Genomic DNA, 18,691 nt, shown 5'->3' on the forward strand with positions numbered 1-18,691 from the left:
AAATAAGAAAAAATAAGTGATATTTGAATTAAGTGAAATCACTGAATATACCTTTAAGTTTTCTTTCTTTCTCTTTTTCCCCAGAGATAGATTACAGCCCAATCGAGCTTGTAGATCAGCTATTTGTGCTATTTATTGTATGATAAAATATATAGGGCTTAGTGGTTAAGTAAGTCATTGGTTCTGGCAGAATTCACGTGATTCCCATTTTATATTCAGTAATAATATAACCATCAACTGGCTTAAGTGTGACATCAATCCACTCGAGTTAGAAATGATAACTTCAAATTGTGATCCCAAAAGGTAGATCGCAGCAGCCTGAATAGCCTCATACACATGATCAGGTGTTCAATTAATCAGCAGGGTGGAGGTGTGGTTTACAAGCTGACCACTTTGCTCACAAACTCACAACTTTGCAAGGGCCATGTTGTAGATCTGCTCATAGGGTATAAGTCATTGGTTCCCAAAGTGGGATCCTTGAGAAAGTTCCAGGGGGTCCCCAGTTAAATGATAGTTTGGAACCAAATGGACCCTTATGGGTCTGTAACTCTGAGAGTGTACAAGTGGAACCAAATGGACCCTAAAGGGTCCATTTGGTTCCACTCTCAGAGTTAAATTAACATTGATTTTACAATATATATTGGGGGTCCCAGAGATAGAAATGCCATTAAATGGGGATCCATAGACGAATGCATGTCAAACAGCGGTGGCCGAACGGATTGCGGAGCGGTCTTGATACCGGAAGGTCGCCAGTTCGAATCAGCGGTCCGACACGTTAAAATTACCACCGCTGAAGTGCCCTTGAACAAGGCATTGAACCACTACGATGAAATGTTCTATGAGCAGGGCCTGGCTGGAAACAAGTTCTTGAGCTTAGCCCAGATACCCTGGGTAAATATAGTAATCATTTAATTTCATTTCAAACTGGGGGTCATTGATAATTGATAGAGCCGAAAAAATCTTCTCTTATGGTGGTCCCTGGCATATCTTTTCCTTAGGGGGTCCGGGGGATAATTAGTGTCAATTTGGGGGTCCTTGGCATGAAACAGTTTGGGAGCCACTGATATAATAACTTAAGTGATTAAACACAGGCATCATTTGTTTTCATGTTTGTACTAGCTGTCTAATTCTGTTTATTTTGAGCTAGTCTTGTCATCCGCGGATTCATCTATAATCCCACCACCATCATGTAGCTTCATGAGACATACATTTCCCACCATAGTCAATGAGTACGCACAGGGACAACCGTGTGTAGAAAGGGGAAAAGAAATCAGTATAAATTTATTCTTATTTATCAAAAATATCTGCACCACATTTGCATAGATGGCTACAAAATACCTTAGACGATTGCTTCACACGATTGTTTTCGTAACGATGAGGAGTGAACAGAAATAGATTGAAATAAATTAGTGGGTCATTATTAGACGAAGAAAAAAAAGGCAGCATGTGGCTGGTCACTTTTCGCTGTAAATGCAAATGAAATGTGTATCTAGATGCATGCAGATAGCCAGCTTGTATCTGAAATAAATTAATAATCATCCTTCAGGGATGATTTAAAAGAACTTGAATTAAAGTAAATATTACATTACAGCCACTCGACTCTTTTCTCTCCCCAAGATATATTACTCCTCATAAATAACGCTAGCAATAAATATTGTAAATATATTACGTCCTTGGGTTATTATATACTTTGTTGTTACATGTAATCAGGAACCAATCATTTTACACAAATGGGGGTGAGGGGGCTAGCTTAATGACTAATAACAATAATGTGAACATAAATGCAGTGATGCTTCTCTATAGCAAATACAAAATAGTCCAGAAATGAAAAGTATAAAAAAAAAGAAAAGTGTTCATGAATAAATCTTCTGCTTTTCAGAAATAAAGCACTTCACAGATCTGTAATGCACACGGACCGACTCCAACGTGCTAACGCTCCCTGCCACACGCGGCAGATGGCAGTCTTATCTGGGTATGCTGTACATCACCCTCCTCCAGACTCCACTCAAAGTAGAATATTCTTCAACTCCCTCCATGGAAAAAAACATCCTCCACAAAAGGCCTCCTTCTTCCCCAATGCCGACGCCATCAGTCCTACAATGTCCCTCTTTCACTCGGAAATCCCTCCGATAGTGAGACAGAAAAACTCCAGATTAAGAATCCCAAAGGGGCACGGCCCTTTTGGGATATCGACGTGACGAGCTGAGTCTTCCCGGGTTGCTGTTAAACATTCTTCTTCGCCGGGGGAAACCGTCTGAGCGGGCCAGCCGTGCTCCGCCATGCCCTCCAGCGATGAGGCGTGCCCGTGCCAACAGTCAGTTGGCGTACTGTCTGTAGAAGGCCACTTTGACGCGTTCAATCTGGTGGCACAGCTTGATGGCAGGGCCCAGCTTCAGGTCCATGCACTCCTGGACCGTGGGCAGGGTCAGCAAGAGCAAGGCCTGCCCATCGATGTCCTACAGGAACGGGAAATGACGCCGTGTTGTTATAGTGGCAGAATTGATTGATTGAAAATATATATAATATATATATATTCAGTTTGCCGAATGGGTACATTTCACATGAACGCACAAAGACTTTTAACTGTGGACGACACACTGCATTACACTTACAACAGGGTCCACCATTTTCAGACGTACAACACTTCTATATAAAAAGACAGGAAATCATGTGAGGAGGTAAAAAGGGAAAAGAAACAAACAGTAAGGGGGAAAGGTGGGTGAGGGGTGGCCCGGGTGGGATTCAGATTTTTACGGGGGCCAGTTTCGAATTGCAGCCGTCCGTAGGTGGCCTACAGACCCTACGGAATCACTGAAGGAGAGACAGAAAAAGATGAAACTGAAAGAAAAACGGTGAGAGTGAACTGTGTGTGCACGTACCTGTTCCTGGAATATGTTGGCCAGGGAGGCACAGTCAGTAGAGTTGATGAACTGGACCACTTCGTCTACGCTCCACTCCAGAGGATTCCTGTCCAGCACTAACTGACCCTCCTCTTCCTCTTCCTGCCGGCCCTCCACCTGATACACGCGCACACGCACACACACACACACACACACACACACACACACACGCACACGCACACGCACACGCACACACAGAGCTTACAACATTTAATCACATAATTGCTGCGGTCTCGCACCAGTGGTGGAAGAAGTACAGGGATTTTTTTCTTAAGTAAAGTAAGGTTTATTGTAACAATATACCATTGATTCATTTAGACCTGAGGCAGATTCTATAATGCCTTCTAAAACCTATAACCTAAGGTTTTCTGAAAACCTTCATATTCTTATTCAAAAAAGGACAAAAAATATACATGTTGCTTTATGAGACACAGAGGAGTATGAGATAAAGAGGGGGCGCCCGGTTACAGCAGGTACCAAAGTAAAGGTTGTAAGTTCGTTATGGGTGGCCCATTTCACAATTAAAATTTCTACGTTTTCCAAATTTGTCAATTTAAAAAAGATATAATAGAAAATATACAAACACATCGCACTGCGATGCTTGTCCCTCGCATATCTTTTCAAATGGGGGTCTGCGGGCTAATTAGTGTCAATTTGGGGGTCCTTGACATGAAAACGTTTGGGAACCACTGGTCTCACCTGCACGTCTTGTCTCTTGGGCGGTTGGTATTTGGCGCTGCTGTTCTGTGAATGGGTGGACAGAGAGCGCGTTGACCTCCTCCGGCCCTCAGGACCCTCCTGGCTGCCCACGGCTGTGCCCACCCTGCCCGCCCTGCGCATGGCGGCGGCCCGCCGCGGCCGGCTGGACACTTCCACGGAGGAGGTGTCGGTGTGGTCCTCGCGCGGCTCGGAGCTGGTGCCCTCCTCACTGCCCGAATGCACCTCCATTCCATAGTCCTCTTCCTCGTCGCTGTCCTGAGAGGGGGAGAGACGTGTTGTCAGTCTGACAGATGGAGGATGGAACGAAGGAGGAAAGGAAGGAAGGAAGGAAGGAAGGAAGGAGGGAGGAAAGGAAGGAAGGAGGGAGGAAAGGAAAAAAGGAAAGGAAGGCAAGAAGGAGTAAAGGAAGGAAGGAGCGAGGAAAGGAAGCCAAGGAGTAAAGGAAGGAAGGAAGGAGTAAAGAAAGGAAGGAGGGAGGAAAGGAAGCAAGGAAAGGAAGCCAAGGAGTAAAGGAAGGAAGGAAGGAGTAAAGAAAGAAAGGAGGGAGGAAAGGAAGCAAGGAAAAGAGGAAGGGAGAAAGGAAACAAGGAAAGGAAGGAAGGAGGGAAGGAAGGAAGGAAAGGGAGGAAAGGAAGCAAGGAAGGGGGAGGGAGAGAGGGAGGGAGGGAGGGAGGGAGGGAGGGAAGGAAGGAAAGGAAGGAAGCAAGGAAAGGAAGCAATGAAATGAAGGAAGGAAGGAAGGAAGGAAGGAAGGAAGGGAGGGAGGGAGGGAGGGAGGGAGGGAGGGAGGGATGGAGGAAAGGAAGGAAGGAAGGAAGGAAGGAATTAATGAGTGAGTGAAGGAAAGATGAAGGAAGGCATCAGGGAAGGAAGCCAACTGAACAAAATGAGAAAGTAAGGCAGAAGAACAAAACGAAAAATGAAGGAAAGAAGGAAGGGAGGGAGGGAGGGAGGGATGGAGGGATGGAAGGAATGAATGAGTGAGTGAAGGAAAGATGAAGGAAGGGAGGGAGGGATGGAGGAAAGGAAGGAATGAATGAGTGAGTGAAGGAAGGCATCAGGGAAGGAAGCCAACTGAACAAAATGAGAAAGAAGGCAGAAGAACAAAAAGAAAAATGAAGGAAAGAAAGATAACAAAAGAAAGAGTGGAAGAAGAGCAGAAGGGAATAGGAGCTGCAGTCCTAACCCGTGGCGAGCCAGCGGGGGTGTAGTCCACGGCGGAGGAGCGTCTCTTCTTCTGGACAAAGATAGATTTCCTCTTCTTCCTGCGCCGCGGCGGCTTGGCCAGGTCTCCCTCCGCGGGCTCCTCTCCTCCTGGCGGCTTGGAGAGCCTCCTCTTCTTCCCATAGTAGTGGGCTTTGGGGGGAACACGCAGCAGCAGCACACGTTAGAGGGGGACAAAAAACAACGCAACCTAAAGCCTAAACCACACCAAAGGGCCGAGACGGGACGAGACGGTTTTAGCGTTGGTCCCAGCGGTGTGATACGTCTTGTTGCACGTCGACCCAAGTGATTCAACTGGTTCAATTCAATGGCCCAAACCACACCAAAGGGTCGCCAAGCAACTCCTCGCAACCGTTTTGGTTGCAAGGAGTTGCATGGAGACCCATTGGTGTGGTTTGGGCCATTTAGGCCTGACGTCGAAATTTAAAAAATGTCTTCGAAATCCTGACAGTTTTCTGAAAAACCTTATGTTTCTGTATCAGTGGTGCTCAATATTTCATGTCAAGGACCCCGAAAATTATATGTAATGTGCCCCCCCATCTGAAAATATGTTGTTCCATGGACCCCCCAGAAGCAAAGCTTTGAGTTAAAATGTTCACTCTGTAACAATATATATTCAAAGATTTGATGCACATTTTCAAAAATAGCAGATCTACAAGCTCATAGCGCGGCACTGAGTGTGCCGCGCTATGAGCTTGTAGATCTGCTATTTTTCAATAGCTAAATAACATAATGCTTAAAACACCAAAAATGGGTTAAACAAATGCTGAGCTGCTCATAAACAACAATTAGACCCTTGTAACACGGCATGCTTTTTAAAAAATGTGTTTACACGCATTATTTTGCGGCGTGGGAAATGCTGTGCGTAATTACACCTGATCCACAAAACAGACAACCAGTGTTGGAATGCATAACTACGTACTACGTAAGTACTGTATACTTGCAGCACAATGTTGAGGTGCTTTTACTTTACTCGAGTATTTCCAATTTTCTATACTTTTACTTTTACATCTCAGAGAGAAATATTGTACTTTTACTCCACTAAAACTTTAGTTACTAGTTACTTTGTAGATTTAATTGGATTATTATTACAAAACGTACATTAACCACTTCAGCCCTATTTAAACTTTGTCTATTTGAAAATAGCCGATCAACAAGCTCACAATGCGCAACGCAATGACGCATTGTGAGCTTGTAGATCTGCTATTTTCAAAAGATTTTTTATACATTGTATACATTTGAGAAACGGGACATTCTGCATAATGAGTACTTCCTACTTTTGGTACATTAAATACATTTTTATGCCAATACTTTTGTACTTTTAAGTGAATTTTGAATTCCGGCCTTTTACTTGTAACGGAGTATTTCTACAGTAGCCTACATTGTATTGATACTTGTGTGAACAGTCTGTCCACCGCTGCAGACAACTCACTGTATTTGGTTTTGGTCTGCACAGAGCAGTTCTCGGGACACATGTCGGTGACCTGCATGGGGCTGAAGAGGTTGGGGCAGCACTGCAGCTTCAAGCACACTTTGCGGCAGAAGTCGGCGATCTGGTCGGTCAGGCGGACGAGACGAATGGAAGATCGGTAGGTTTTCCCTTTGTACCTGAAAACGGAGGACGACAGCGCAACATTGTCAGACAGCCACCAGCCCCCCCGAAGAGCAAATTATAACGTTATTTATGGAAGGAACAAAAGATAATTAAAGTATCCATAATCCATCATGGCGCTTTAAAATGAACGGTGATTTGCCCCCGCGCTGTAGTGGGATAATGCGGGGCTGTTTTAGGAGGCCCATCAAGAATTCATGTAATGGGTTTGATGGGGAGAGGCCGCCCTGGAATGTGGAGCAGCGAAGTTGCCTGTTGGAAGCCGAGAGAGAGGGTCAATTCTATAATCTCCCCGCTAATGGCTAAGGTTAGGGAAGGCATGTTATGCTGCAGGGCAGCCCCTCAAGGACAGACGCGACGAGGAATCTAACAAGCTCTCTCATATCTCATCAGCCCTAAACCTCAACTATAATAGGATAGTACTGCGTAGTAACTGTGGCTTTTCCTACTCTCACAGAATCATTTCTACTTTACTGCCCCCTTTGCTGCTCATCTTTTTCAGATGAGCAGCGATTAACGCGCCTAGTAATTAATTTTCAATGAGACCCGCGTTTTGTTTTTTATTTATGCGCACGGATAAGTCGAGGTGGCGACAGTGCAATCGTATTTACGTGGCCGCGGTCCCATGAAATTGTCGCGCCCGCGGAACTGTCGTTGGTCCAGGCGACAACATCTGCGTTAATTGATGCCCGTCTGAAAGTTCCAGTGATTCTCCACCTTTTTTTAAGACCACCACTTGATACCATCGTTATCACTGGAACCCCAATCTACACTGTACAATCCCCAGTGTTTAACATTTAACTTTGAGAGTGTACAAAATGTTCGGCGTTTGTTTGTATGTTTACGATTTGTACACTGTCAGAGTTACAGACCTGTAGTGTACACGGTCCATTTCATTCCTAAGAAATCATTTAAGTGGGAACCTCTCGGTTGCTGGGAACCATTCAGGTGTGGAATACCCTGCCCCCTTCCCTCAAAACAAGCAAATCACTGGTTTCCTTTAAAAAAAAAATCACCTGTCACTGTCATCGGGTCAAAGGGAGAGAAGGTTGATTGCCCCACCTCTTTATCCCACCCTCCCAATTTATTTCTATTCCAACCTGTACATGGATTTAATGTTTTTGAGATATCTCAATTGTTGTTGCTCATGGAGACAAGACCGCAAGGTCTTCATTCGCTGCTGTCCTTTTGGACCAGATGTGCTTGACTGTACCATGTACAGTTGGATTTTATTGTCTAATAAAATGATCAATCAATCAAAACCTCCTGGAACTCCCCCTCTAAGCTCTGTTATGTCCCCCTACAGCCACGGTTCCCAAAGTGGGGTCCGGGGACCACTAGGGGTCCTTGAGGGAGTTCCAGGGGGTCCCCGGCTAAATGATAGTTAGGAACCAGATGGACCCTTATGGGTCTGTAACTCAGAGAGTGTACAAATGGAACCAAACAGACCCTAACAGGTTCGTTTGGTTCCATTTGTACACTCTCAGAGTTAAATTATCATTGATTTTACAATATAAATTGGGGTCCCAGAGATAAACAATGCCATAAAACTGGGGGTGAAATGGTTGAGAATCACTGCTAGAGCCGTAAAAAAAAATCTTCTCTTATGGGGGTCCCTGGCACATCTTTTCAAATGGGGGTCCGCAGGCTAATAAATGTCGATTTACATGGAAAAGGTTTGGGAACCACTGCCCTACAGCCCTATCCCCGTACTTGGCTTTGAGGGTCTCCTCGTGGCAGTCCCAGCTCTTGTCCTCCACCTCCTGCAGCTCCTTGAGCACGCGCCCAGGCTTGTAGGCGGCGTTGATCAGCATGGTCAGCACCTGGAGGGAACGGAACGCACACATTACGGCACACTTCCAGGTCAGAGCACACATGCAGAGCATTGGGGAATAGCACGTTACAAAGCCAGTGTGTGACACAAGCATGAACGAATAACCACGTCAAGCAGCAAGCCACATCAAAAGGACCGTACACAAAGATGCATATTATACTCTCACCCTCTTTATGCATGTGTACTTTAAATCTACTTACTGTATAGTGCATATAGACCTATTTAATGTAGTACATAGTACATACAAATAGCATATGCACACACGCACGCGCACGCACACGCACACACACAAACACACACACACACGCACGCACGCAGGGCCCCTAGAGAAATTAGGGTCTGTTTTGCTGAGCAGCAACCACTGTGCGTACGTGTAAACACACTTGATTGACAGTACCACACATTACAATGAAGGTGCTGCTGTGAGACTGCAGGTGCTTAAGACATATTTCTCTCCCCCCCGCCACCCTCCCCCCCCCACCCTCCCCCTCTCACTTCTAATCTTCATATGTGCCCTACTCTCTCGATCCTGAGGTCTCCTCTACCTTGACTAAACCTGATCCCTGGCTGTGGCTCTAGCAGCCATTTGTGAACGTGTGCACATGTTAGCCCACCTCTTTGAGCACCAGGGTGCACTTTCCGGGTCCTACGGCCTGCGGCAGCTCGGCGATGCGTCCCTTGTTGAGGTAGGGTCCTGAGAAACACCGGTGGTTGACAAAGATCTTAGAGCAGCAGTACCTGCTGCCATTGGCTGCGCCTAAAAGAGAGAGGGAGCAATCAGCAGAAGCACAACGTTAACCCGACGGTGCAATGAATATAATTATATTAGCAACATATGGCAAACTGCAGGATATTCTATTCAACAGACGACACTGCTACGCATGACCTTGCTTTGTGTACAGTTTCGCAAAGAAAGCAAGAGTGAGCACGAGTGTGTGTGTGTGTGTCCACGTGAAAGTGTGTATGAGTGTAGACAGGTACGGTAAGTGTATAACATCTCGTACATATGCATGTGCGTATATGTCGACATGTAAGTTACCCGGCCACCGCTACATTAACCCATTCTGGACGGGAACCCCTTTTGGTGTTTTAAGCATTATGTTAGACTTTAGCAATTGAAAAAGAGTGCAGCTTGTAGATCTGCTGTTTTTTGAAAAATCTTAAAAATGTGGAACAAATCTTTGAATATATGTTCTTTCAGAGCGAACGTTTTTAACTCAAATCTTTGCTTCTGGGGGGGTCCCTAGAACAACATATTTTCAGATGGGGGCCGGCGGCCAATTACATTACATAAATTTTAGTTTTTTCTGACATAGAAACATAGGGTTTTTCACAAAACGGATTTAGAAGACATTTGTAGAATCGGCCTCAGGTCTAAATGGGTTAAGCAGGCGACTCCCAAGGGGTTCGCCCATGGAGGTGTCCCCGGAATCAAACAACAACCATCTATTCATTGTGCACCCCCCACCCCCCCCCCCCCCCCACCCCCACCGTGAACCGGAGGAACGTGTGGGTCACCATAATGATGCAGTATGCTGCACTCCACCCTCCTTACAACCTCTGATACCTCCGATACCGGCAGCACCTGGATCAGCACTGCTCGTGGTGAATAGTAATTAGCCGGTGCGATGAATATGCATGAGCAAGTAGGTGGTATTTTAAAAAAAAGGGAACGAATCAGGAGGGCAATAGGCCTCATGGTAACACATGCACCCCCCCCCCCCCCCCCCCCCCCCCCCCACACACACACACACACCTAGCTTTGTATTTGCACCTTCAATACAAAGTACACACACACACACACACACACACACACACACACACACACACACACACACACACACACACACACACACACACACACACACACACACACAGCTTATTTCTTTGTTGATGAGGCGAGACAGGGATACAGTGGATTTGCTCAAACTACCGCAGCCTCCCCTGACGGTCGAGAGCCGTGCTGTGAGGGAACATCCACTGATTGTGAAGGGTCGCTGTGAGTCTCATGTTCATTCATTAATATGCGGCTCTCTCTGCAGTTTTTGGCTGCTAAAATGCCTCCCGAATCCGCTGCCACCACACAGTTTGCTGGGTCCATATCGGTATGCCTAATATCGTCATTATAGCTCGTTAGCATTAATTGTTGTAATTAAATCATCAGCTACAAGGATTATCATTACCTGGATCCATGGCAACCGGCTGGCAGACATTGACAGGGTCCGTCTCCATTGGCTGGGGTGGAGCCAATCTGCAGTGAGGGAAAACATTCAACCAATCAAATTAATTGATGAAGTCGACGACCAGTTAAATCAAACTGTAAACAGGACGGCCATACATACAATCATTCAACCAATCAATCTACCACTCTCCACCATGGCAAAAGTGTTTTTGTTAGATTCAGTTGCGTGTGAAACACTATTTGCAGGTCCATGAGTATGAAGAGGGGAGGGGGGATATTGATGATAGGGTCCCCCTGAAGGTGACGAATGGTATTCGTGGTTGGAGGAGATGGCTGACAAAGTATGCCCGTAAAACCTCATACTTCTCTTGCTCTCCAGCAGCCACTTTCCTCGTGTTCCCGGGGGCTGCATTTGCCAGCCACCGGTGTAACATGTCATTTGTCAACTAAATCAATCGCGGGGAACACAATTGGGAATGCCCTGGGAAAGCAAGTCCTGCACTAAAAGCCACTGTTTCAATTAACGGCTTGGGAGCGGCTCGCAGCGAGAGAGTGGCCTCGGGGCTCACTTGGGTAAACTCCTTGTGTTGCTGTGTCTTCAGTTTACATGTAAAAGGATGGCAAACAATGGACTGGCACTAGTGAGTGGAGGGAGATTAGCATTGACTTGACCATATTCAGTGATGGTGTTTCATATTTATTGAATATTTAATGAAATCCCACCCAAAAGTAAATAAATACTTCAAAAAGTATTTATTTAATTTAATTTAATTTAATAATTAGAAATTCTTAATTAGAAAGAAGAAAAACAAAACAAAAGTGTTGTACCCTGCCCTTTTTTTCTTCTTTCTAATTATTTGATCGGCCCAACGATTTGTTGGCTTTGTCCGAGGCTTAAAAGGTCTTTAAATAAATACTTTTTGAAACGACTATGGGGAAAATGAATGGGGAATTCTCTTCCAGGCCTGTCGTCGTCATGAAAGGGGGTGGGACTGAGACGGTCTTTCTTTTATAACCCTATGGCCTCCACCCAGGGTTTTGAGGATGACGTAAGTAAGGGCAAAAATGGCTGCCATCTGAAATTGATCAATGGCTCCTGGACTGAAATATGCTCTGGTCTGGTGTGATTCTGTGTTTGTGCGGGGGAGAGTTTGCAAAAGGTTTAAATTCAGCAGGATTCAGCAAATTTCTTACTGTTTTTCTGGTTGGACAACTGCAATCTTCTTCTGGTTCTGGCCTGAGAAAAGATAAATGAGAGAGCTTGTGAACTTGCAGGAAGAAATTCAAATTGCATATCTACTGTGACAGAGAGAGAGTGTGCGTGCGTGCGTGCGTGCGTGCGTGCGTGCGTGCGTGCGTGCGTGCGTGCGTGCGTGCGTGCGTGCGTGCGTGCGTGCGTGCGTGCGTGCGTGCGTGCGTGCGTGCGTGCCTTTATACGCACAGACAGGTTTCAGAGGATGGGTCAGAGGGTAAGCGTTTGCTTCACACCAGCCGACGGGGAAGATATCCATGGACTCCACGTCAATGATACATTCTGACAAGGGCTTAGACACACCTGCAAGAGATGGCTGAGTGAGTTGCTGTAGTCCGGCAGCCGACAGGCTGCTTTTGTTTCAATAAAGTGAATGCAAGAAAACAAAAATACATAACAAAAACAGAGACAATAAAAGAAATCCAAAGAAAAACAGCTTGACAACTTAAAAAATACAGCATTTTCCAAACAGTACAAGGCAAGGCAGGGAACAGCAGGAGACAAGACTCATAATATACAGCAGATATATAACATTAATTGTCACAAGCCCGACCTGCATCCAGCCCCTGCTGGAAATTTAGTTTATAGTCTTTTTTTATTGGCCTAAGATATTGTCTTTATACAAACATACATTCGTCAATCCACTTGCTGACCGGCTGTCGGCATTGAGCAATCTTTTTAATAGGGGTTTATATGTGACCATACCATTAACATCCTATATAAGGCAAGATTTTCAAATTCATTATGCTTTATAGCATCTGACATGTCAAACTAGGGGGGTGTGGGGGTTTTGCACAAAAAACACTCCTTGGGCTAAAATTGGCCATAGCCACTGTGTGCCCAAATTCCCCAAAATGTGCTGACCTCATCACATTTGTGATGATTGCAATGGCCGTTTTTAGCCCAAGAAGTGTTTTTTGTGCAAAACTACACACCGGGCGCGAATTCTGATTTTTAAGCGGCGTTTCTCCATCGGTTTTCCGAAAAACGCGGCCGGTGTGCAACCACCTTAATGCTTGAAATGGATTCAGAATCATGGTAACCCCCTAGTTTGACATGTCACATGCTACTTAAAGCATAATGAAATTTTGTAATTTTTGCCTTATATAGGATGTCAATTGTATGCTCACATATAAATCCCTATAAAAAAAAGCTCAATACCGACAGCCGGTCAGCAAGTGGATTCATGAATGTATCATGTATATAGACAATATTTTAGGCCAATAAAAAAAAACTATATACCAAATTTCCCACCCCACAACCCCCGTTTGCCGGACTACTGAGTACAAGTGCACACAAACACCCAGTCAAAGACACACGCGCGCACACACACACACACGCGCACACACGTTTTACCTTGCAGTCGGAGCCACAGCAGGCGTCCCCTGACCTGTGTGACCTGAGCCACACACACCTCTGCTGGTTGGTGAGGGTTCACTGCCTCCAGCCACATGTCCTTGGCAAAACCTCTGCTCTGCCATGTCTAGAACACACACACACACACACACACACACACACACACACACACACACACACACACACACACACACACACACACACACACACACACACACACACACACACACACACACACACACACACACACACACACACACACACACACACACACACACACACACACACACACACACACACACACACACACACACACGAATTTGATGTGGATTTTTCCCCAAACGATTTTTTTGCTGTGCCACCCGAGCGAATATGTCCATATTGATATATTTGCACAGTGTGGGTAGGATAATTATTTATTGTACTATTAACTGTATTTTTTGTACTATGAACTGTGTGTGTATGTATGTATGTAATATAACGCTGTCTCTTGGTGCCCAAGACAAATTTCTCCTCGGAGACAATAAAGGCTATTGAATTGAATATTCTTCTTCTGGTGTGCTCTTACGTTGGAGAAGCAGGCGTCCGGGGCGGCTTCGGTTCCACTCTGCTTCAGGTAGTCGGCCCAGTCGAAGTCCTGTCCCTGGTAGCCCCTGGGCCGCTCCAGCCTCACCCCGTTCTTCAGACACCACTGCACCGGCAGGATGCCCGGCCAATCGGCGTGGCACACGGTGGACAGGGGCGTGGCCTCGGGAGAAAGGTCATCCACGGTGACCTGGAAGTAGTTCTCATTGTAGACCTGCGTGGAGAGAAGCAAATATGGTGGATGTTTAGGACGATGGGCCACCCACATTTTCGCCGCCTCCCTAGAGTCGAAATGGGACACAAATGGCATCTCCTACGGTAGGTGGGCGCCGTCTTACGGCAGATCTCGCAAACGTCCTCTATGTACTGTATGTTTACCGTCTCTAGATTTGGTGAGAATGTGTTGCTGGGACAGAAAAAGGTCGACAACAAAGTTGATTTTCTCCTGATTTGTCTCTCTGATAAAAAACACATTAGTGTCAGAATTGCGCTACCCATTGTGAGCTTATTAGATCAGCTATTATTATTATTTTTTAATTATTTATTTAGGGACATCCACAATCATATTATACAACCATTTTTCAAATAGTGTTTCTTTGTCCACAGGTTTTTTTTTTTTTAGATCAGCTATTTTTAAATAGTCTATGTAATATAGGTGTGCGCATGTGGTCACTTCTTTTGGGCTTGTTATCATGCTTTTTCTCTCTCGCAGAAACACAGTTCAGTGGTTCAGCGTGACTCACCTTGCTGACAGAAACAGGGCAGATGCGCAGCGACATCCACGGAGACACCATTTCCAGTTTCATCCCCTTCTTGAAGGAGTGCTTGGGCAGGTCTACATGGTCCTGACACAGTAATGTCAAAGGCATGTAAGTACAGGAACATGCGCATGCACACACACACACGCACACGCACGCACACACACACACACACACACACACACACACACACACACACACACACACACACACACACACACACACACAGTCACACACACACACAGTCACACAGTCACACAAGAGTAGCAGATCTACAAGCTCAAAGCGCGTCGCTTCACGCCACGCTTCGAGCGTGTCCATCTGCTAAACCTTTGATCTTTTTGAATTTCCATCCTGAAAAAGGAACCGTTTTGGACACGTGAGGTTTCCACCCGACAAGAGACGATATGCAAGCATGCAAACATTGTTCAACAAAAGCGGATTCTCTATTCCAGTCATGCACACGCATAAAGATAGCACGGGGCAGGCATAAATACCACGACAAGCTTATCTTGGCCATATATAGTGCTGCAAATCTAGCTATAATGTTAACATTAAACACGGTGGCATATTATGCAGACCCACATACACACAGACACACACACACACACACACACACACACACACACACACACACACACACACACACACACACACACACACACACACACACACACACACACACACACACACACACACACACACACACACACACACACACACACACGGACCAAGATAAGAGCAGAGGTGTCTGGACTGTGGCCGTTAATGGAGCCACCCTGATAAGCTGAGGTTATGCGTTTCATATGTATTCATTCTTTTTTTATCACCTTTTCAAACCCAATGGACGTGCTCGTTTAGCTAGCGGAATTGTTTGATAATATACAATGGATAGTTATATAGTCATAACACAGTAAAATCCAGAGTGTCTTTTACACTTTCTGAGTTAAATGAATGCTCCAGATTTTATTGGGTAAATAGAGCTCAATTAGCCCATTTTGGGCGGGAACCCCTTTTGGAGTTAGCATTATGTTATGCTTTAGCTATTGAAAAATAGCAGATCTACAAGCTCATAGCGCGCCACCAAGTGGCGCGCTACGAGCTTGTAGGTCTGCTATTTTTTCTTTAAATCGAAGAACCACTGACATAGAAACATAGCTTTTTCAGAAAACTGTCAGGACGTAGAAAACATTTTTAGAATCTGATCTCAGGTCAAAATGGGTTAGAAAGCAGAGAGAGAGAGAGAGAGAGAGAGAGAGACTGACTCACCTTGAATACTTCTAGTGGGAGTGGACTCTTCTGTGCTTGGTCCTGTGCTGTCTCCAGGGCCTGCTGCCACTCGGGGGCGCTCTTCAGTGAGCCCAGCTCTGAGGGGCGAGCATACAGAGAGTCAAGAAGAGTCAACATTTCTTCTGAAGCTCACACTGTCAGAGCGAAACCCACCACGCTTAACATTAGACACACACACGCACGCACGCACGCACACACACACACACACACACACACACACACACACACACACACACACACACACACACACACACACACACACACACACACACACACACACACACACACACACACACACACACACACACACACACACACACACACACACACACACACACTAATGTGATTGTCAAATTAGTCATGAGTTTCATTTGTTGTCAAATTAGTCATGAGTTTCATTTGTTGTCAGTTTCCAGTGTTGGAAAAAGTACTCAAATGCTTTACTTACTAAATATGTCAGGACTGAGGACACCAAAAAATGACTTTTGTCTTACATTTTAACTGTGTCGTTTGTGATAGGGAGAAATTATATGATTTGCTCATACGCTTGTGGATTCAGAGCTTTCTGCGGTTACTAGCTATTTCTGCGTACTTCCAGTTTCTAGGTAGAAAATAAATGTTTGGCGCACTCATTATCTGTTCGATTTCTGCGACGTGATGTAGGCATATCTAATTAATATTTAGATATTTGTTATATAATATATATAAAACAAACCAAAAATGTGCCTTATTAGATTCTAGCTAGGTTTGGCTGCCAGTGTAAATGGGGCCTAATTCGGGCTGGATTTGGCTGCCATAAATCAGATTTGAATAGATTTGACTGGTTGTGACTGCAGTCTAAATGTGGCCTAGACAGAGTCAAGTGATTTTGTAAACGGCACTGGCCCATACAGTACTTCTATGAAAACAGTTTCAATATCGTTTCAAATCACTCTGCCAATAATAGCAACTGTGGCAATTCAGAGCTCATGTCACCGTTTCTGAGATTTCTTATAAACATGGGTATTGTTTTTTCGAGTATACCCACTTATCCAGACATCACTACTACATCACTGGAAATAACCACCGCTGTGTGTGCGTGCGTGCGTGCGTGCGTGCGTGCGTGCGTGCGTGCGTGCCTTCATCATATTTAATATTTCAAGCCTCAGTCCCTGCATCCTGTTGTGTATAGATAGAGAGAACCTCTCGTGGATGCCCTGAGTGCTGTGGCTGTGAGAGCTCAGTGAAGGGCTTGCGATTGTCCTCTCCTCTCCTCTCCTCTCTATAGGTCTCCATAAGAGGGAGAGAGACGAGGAGCAGGACAGCAAGAGTGCTCCGATAACAGCGGGAGAGGGTAGGAGGGGGGGAGAAGTGGGAAACAGGAGGAAAAGAAAGGTTTACTATAAGGAGCAGGGGCAGGGGAGAGGAGGATGGATGGATACGGACATGTTCCTACCTAAAGCTTTACACCAAATGAAACGGTTTAGCCGAAAATCAGCTTTTAACATTGGTCCGGTTGCTAGGCAACGCCTCCGTCACCCCCCAGCACCAGGATTTATGCACACGGCCCCCATTTACCTCCAGTCAAAGTAGGATTTCTATGCCTCGTATCTCTGAAACTACGAGCGCTGTCCGTGGTTTTGATGATCCATCCGAGGTTCGGATCTGATTTGTGATTTTACGTCGCATCGCTCCCGACATGTTAACGTTTCTGGCGAAAGGTAAACAGCGTGAGCTAATGCTAATGCAAGCCGGTCGTTACAATGGCGGCCTCCGAGCCGGGAAAGCGGAAATGAAAGTGACCAAATATAGCAAAATAGCCCTGGCAAGGCCTAACTACTCTCTGCTGCCACCTGGCACAGAAATGGTAAATGGTGCATTTATATAGCGCCTTTATCCAAGGCGCTTTACATAGATTCAACCATTCATACACCGATTGCGGCGGAAGCCATGCAAGGTACCAACCAGCACATCGGGAGCAATTTGGGGTTCAGTGTCTTGCCCAAGGACACTTCGACATGTAGACAGGAGGAGCCGGGATTCGAACCGTTTTAGTCACATTTTAGTCGTTTTAGTGTTTAGTGTTTAGTGTTTAGTGTCGACTAAATATCATAAGATTTTAGTCGACTAAATCTACAGTTGATTTAGTCGACTAAAATGCATTTTGCAACCAATTGTAAAATGACTTGTGTCTTTTACTTATACTGGATCTCTTATCCACTATTCCCTTCCTAACCTTTTTGTCTAGTTTTTATTTGTTGACGAAATTGTCAGTATATTTAGTCTTAGTTTTAGTCATCATAGCTTAGTTTTTATTTAGTTTTCATGTAGTTTTCGCCAGTGAAAAAGGTCGACGAACATTTTTCGTCTTAGTTTTAGTCGGCGAAATCAACACTGCCCCGCATGTGATGGCCTGATCGGTGTCCTCCTCACCTGTCGGCGGCTCCACTGAGAGGTGGTTCTCCCGGGCCCAGCCCAGTGGGCGGAGCCTGATGTCCAGGTAGAACAGCCAGATGTCCTCCTGATGGGCGCCGCTGCCGTCGTCGTTGTTGACGATGCCGACGTGGCGCAGGCGGAGCCTGCCGCCCACGTTCTGGAGGACGCGGACCGGCCAGTACAGCGCCGGGTCCGCTAGGTCGCGGAGCTCCAGGAGAGAGCCCTCCACGATCAGGTCCACCGTGTTCTTACCTCTCTGGGGCTGGGGGGGGGAGAAATGGAGGAGTGAGACAGAGAGAGAGAGAGAGAGAGAGAGAGAGAGAGAGAGAGAGAGAGGGGGGTAAAAAAAAATCACAAGAGAAGACGGAGAGAAGGAAATAGAGAGGGTGAAATTGTCAGAGGACAAATTTTAGAGGACAGCGAGAGAGATTATGGGAGAAGAGAGAGAAAGAGAGAGAAAAAAAAGGAAATAGGAGAGGGAGGGAGGGCGAGAAAGATGATTGATTACAAGGAAGGAGAGAGGGGGAAAGACCTCTGGTGGTTTCTCCTCAGAGAAAGGGAAC

General features: G+C 45.6%; 1 protein-coding gene across 3 annotated transcripts in view; it reads right to left on the minus strand.

Moving 5' to 3' along the window:
• Positions 1-1,250: 1,250 nt before the first annotated feature.
• The window catches only part of sfmbt2 (Scm like with four mbt domains 2), a 39,783-nt gene continuing 22,342 nt past the window's right edge, over positions 1,251-18,691 (minus strand). For all 3 annotated transcript variants that reach the window (XM_079494529.1, XM_079494530.1, XM_079494528.1), the window contains 15 exons: positions 18,126-18,390; positions 15,693-15,790; positions 14,409-14,510; positions 13,649-13,879; positions 13,081-13,207; positions 11,914-12,027; positions 11,667-11,709; positions 10,474-10,541; positions 8,905-9,047; positions 8,170-8,279; positions 6,277-6,452; positions 4,807-4,976; positions 3,600-3,875; positions 2,880-3,017; positions 1,251-2,456 (listed from right to left, as the gene is read on the minus strand). In XM_079494529.1, coding sequence (XP_079350655.1) covers positions 2,316-2,456; positions 2,880-3,017; positions 3,600-3,875; positions 4,807-4,976; positions 6,277-6,452; positions 8,170-8,279; positions 8,905-9,047; positions 10,474-10,541; positions 11,667-11,709; positions 11,914-12,027; positions 13,081-13,207; positions 13,649-13,879; positions 14,409-14,510; positions 15,693-15,790; positions 18,126-18,390 — 2,202 coding nt within the window. In that variant the 3' untranslated portion in view covers positions 1,251-2,315. The remainder of the gene's footprint in view (positions 2,457-2,879; positions 3,018-3,599; positions 3,876-4,806; positions 4,977-6,276; positions 6,453-8,169; positions 8,280-8,904; positions 9,048-10,473; positions 10,542-11,666; positions 11,710-11,913; positions 12,028-13,080; positions 13,208-13,648; positions 13,880-14,408; positions 14,511-15,692; positions 15,791-18,125; positions 18,391-18,691) is intronic.

Source organism: Electrona antarctica (assembly GCF_951216825.1).
Source record: "Electrona antarctica genome assembly, chromosome: 23".
Taxonomy (NCBI): Eukaryota; Metazoa; Chordata; class Actinopteri; order Myctophiformes; family Myctophidae; genus Electrona; species Electrona antarctica.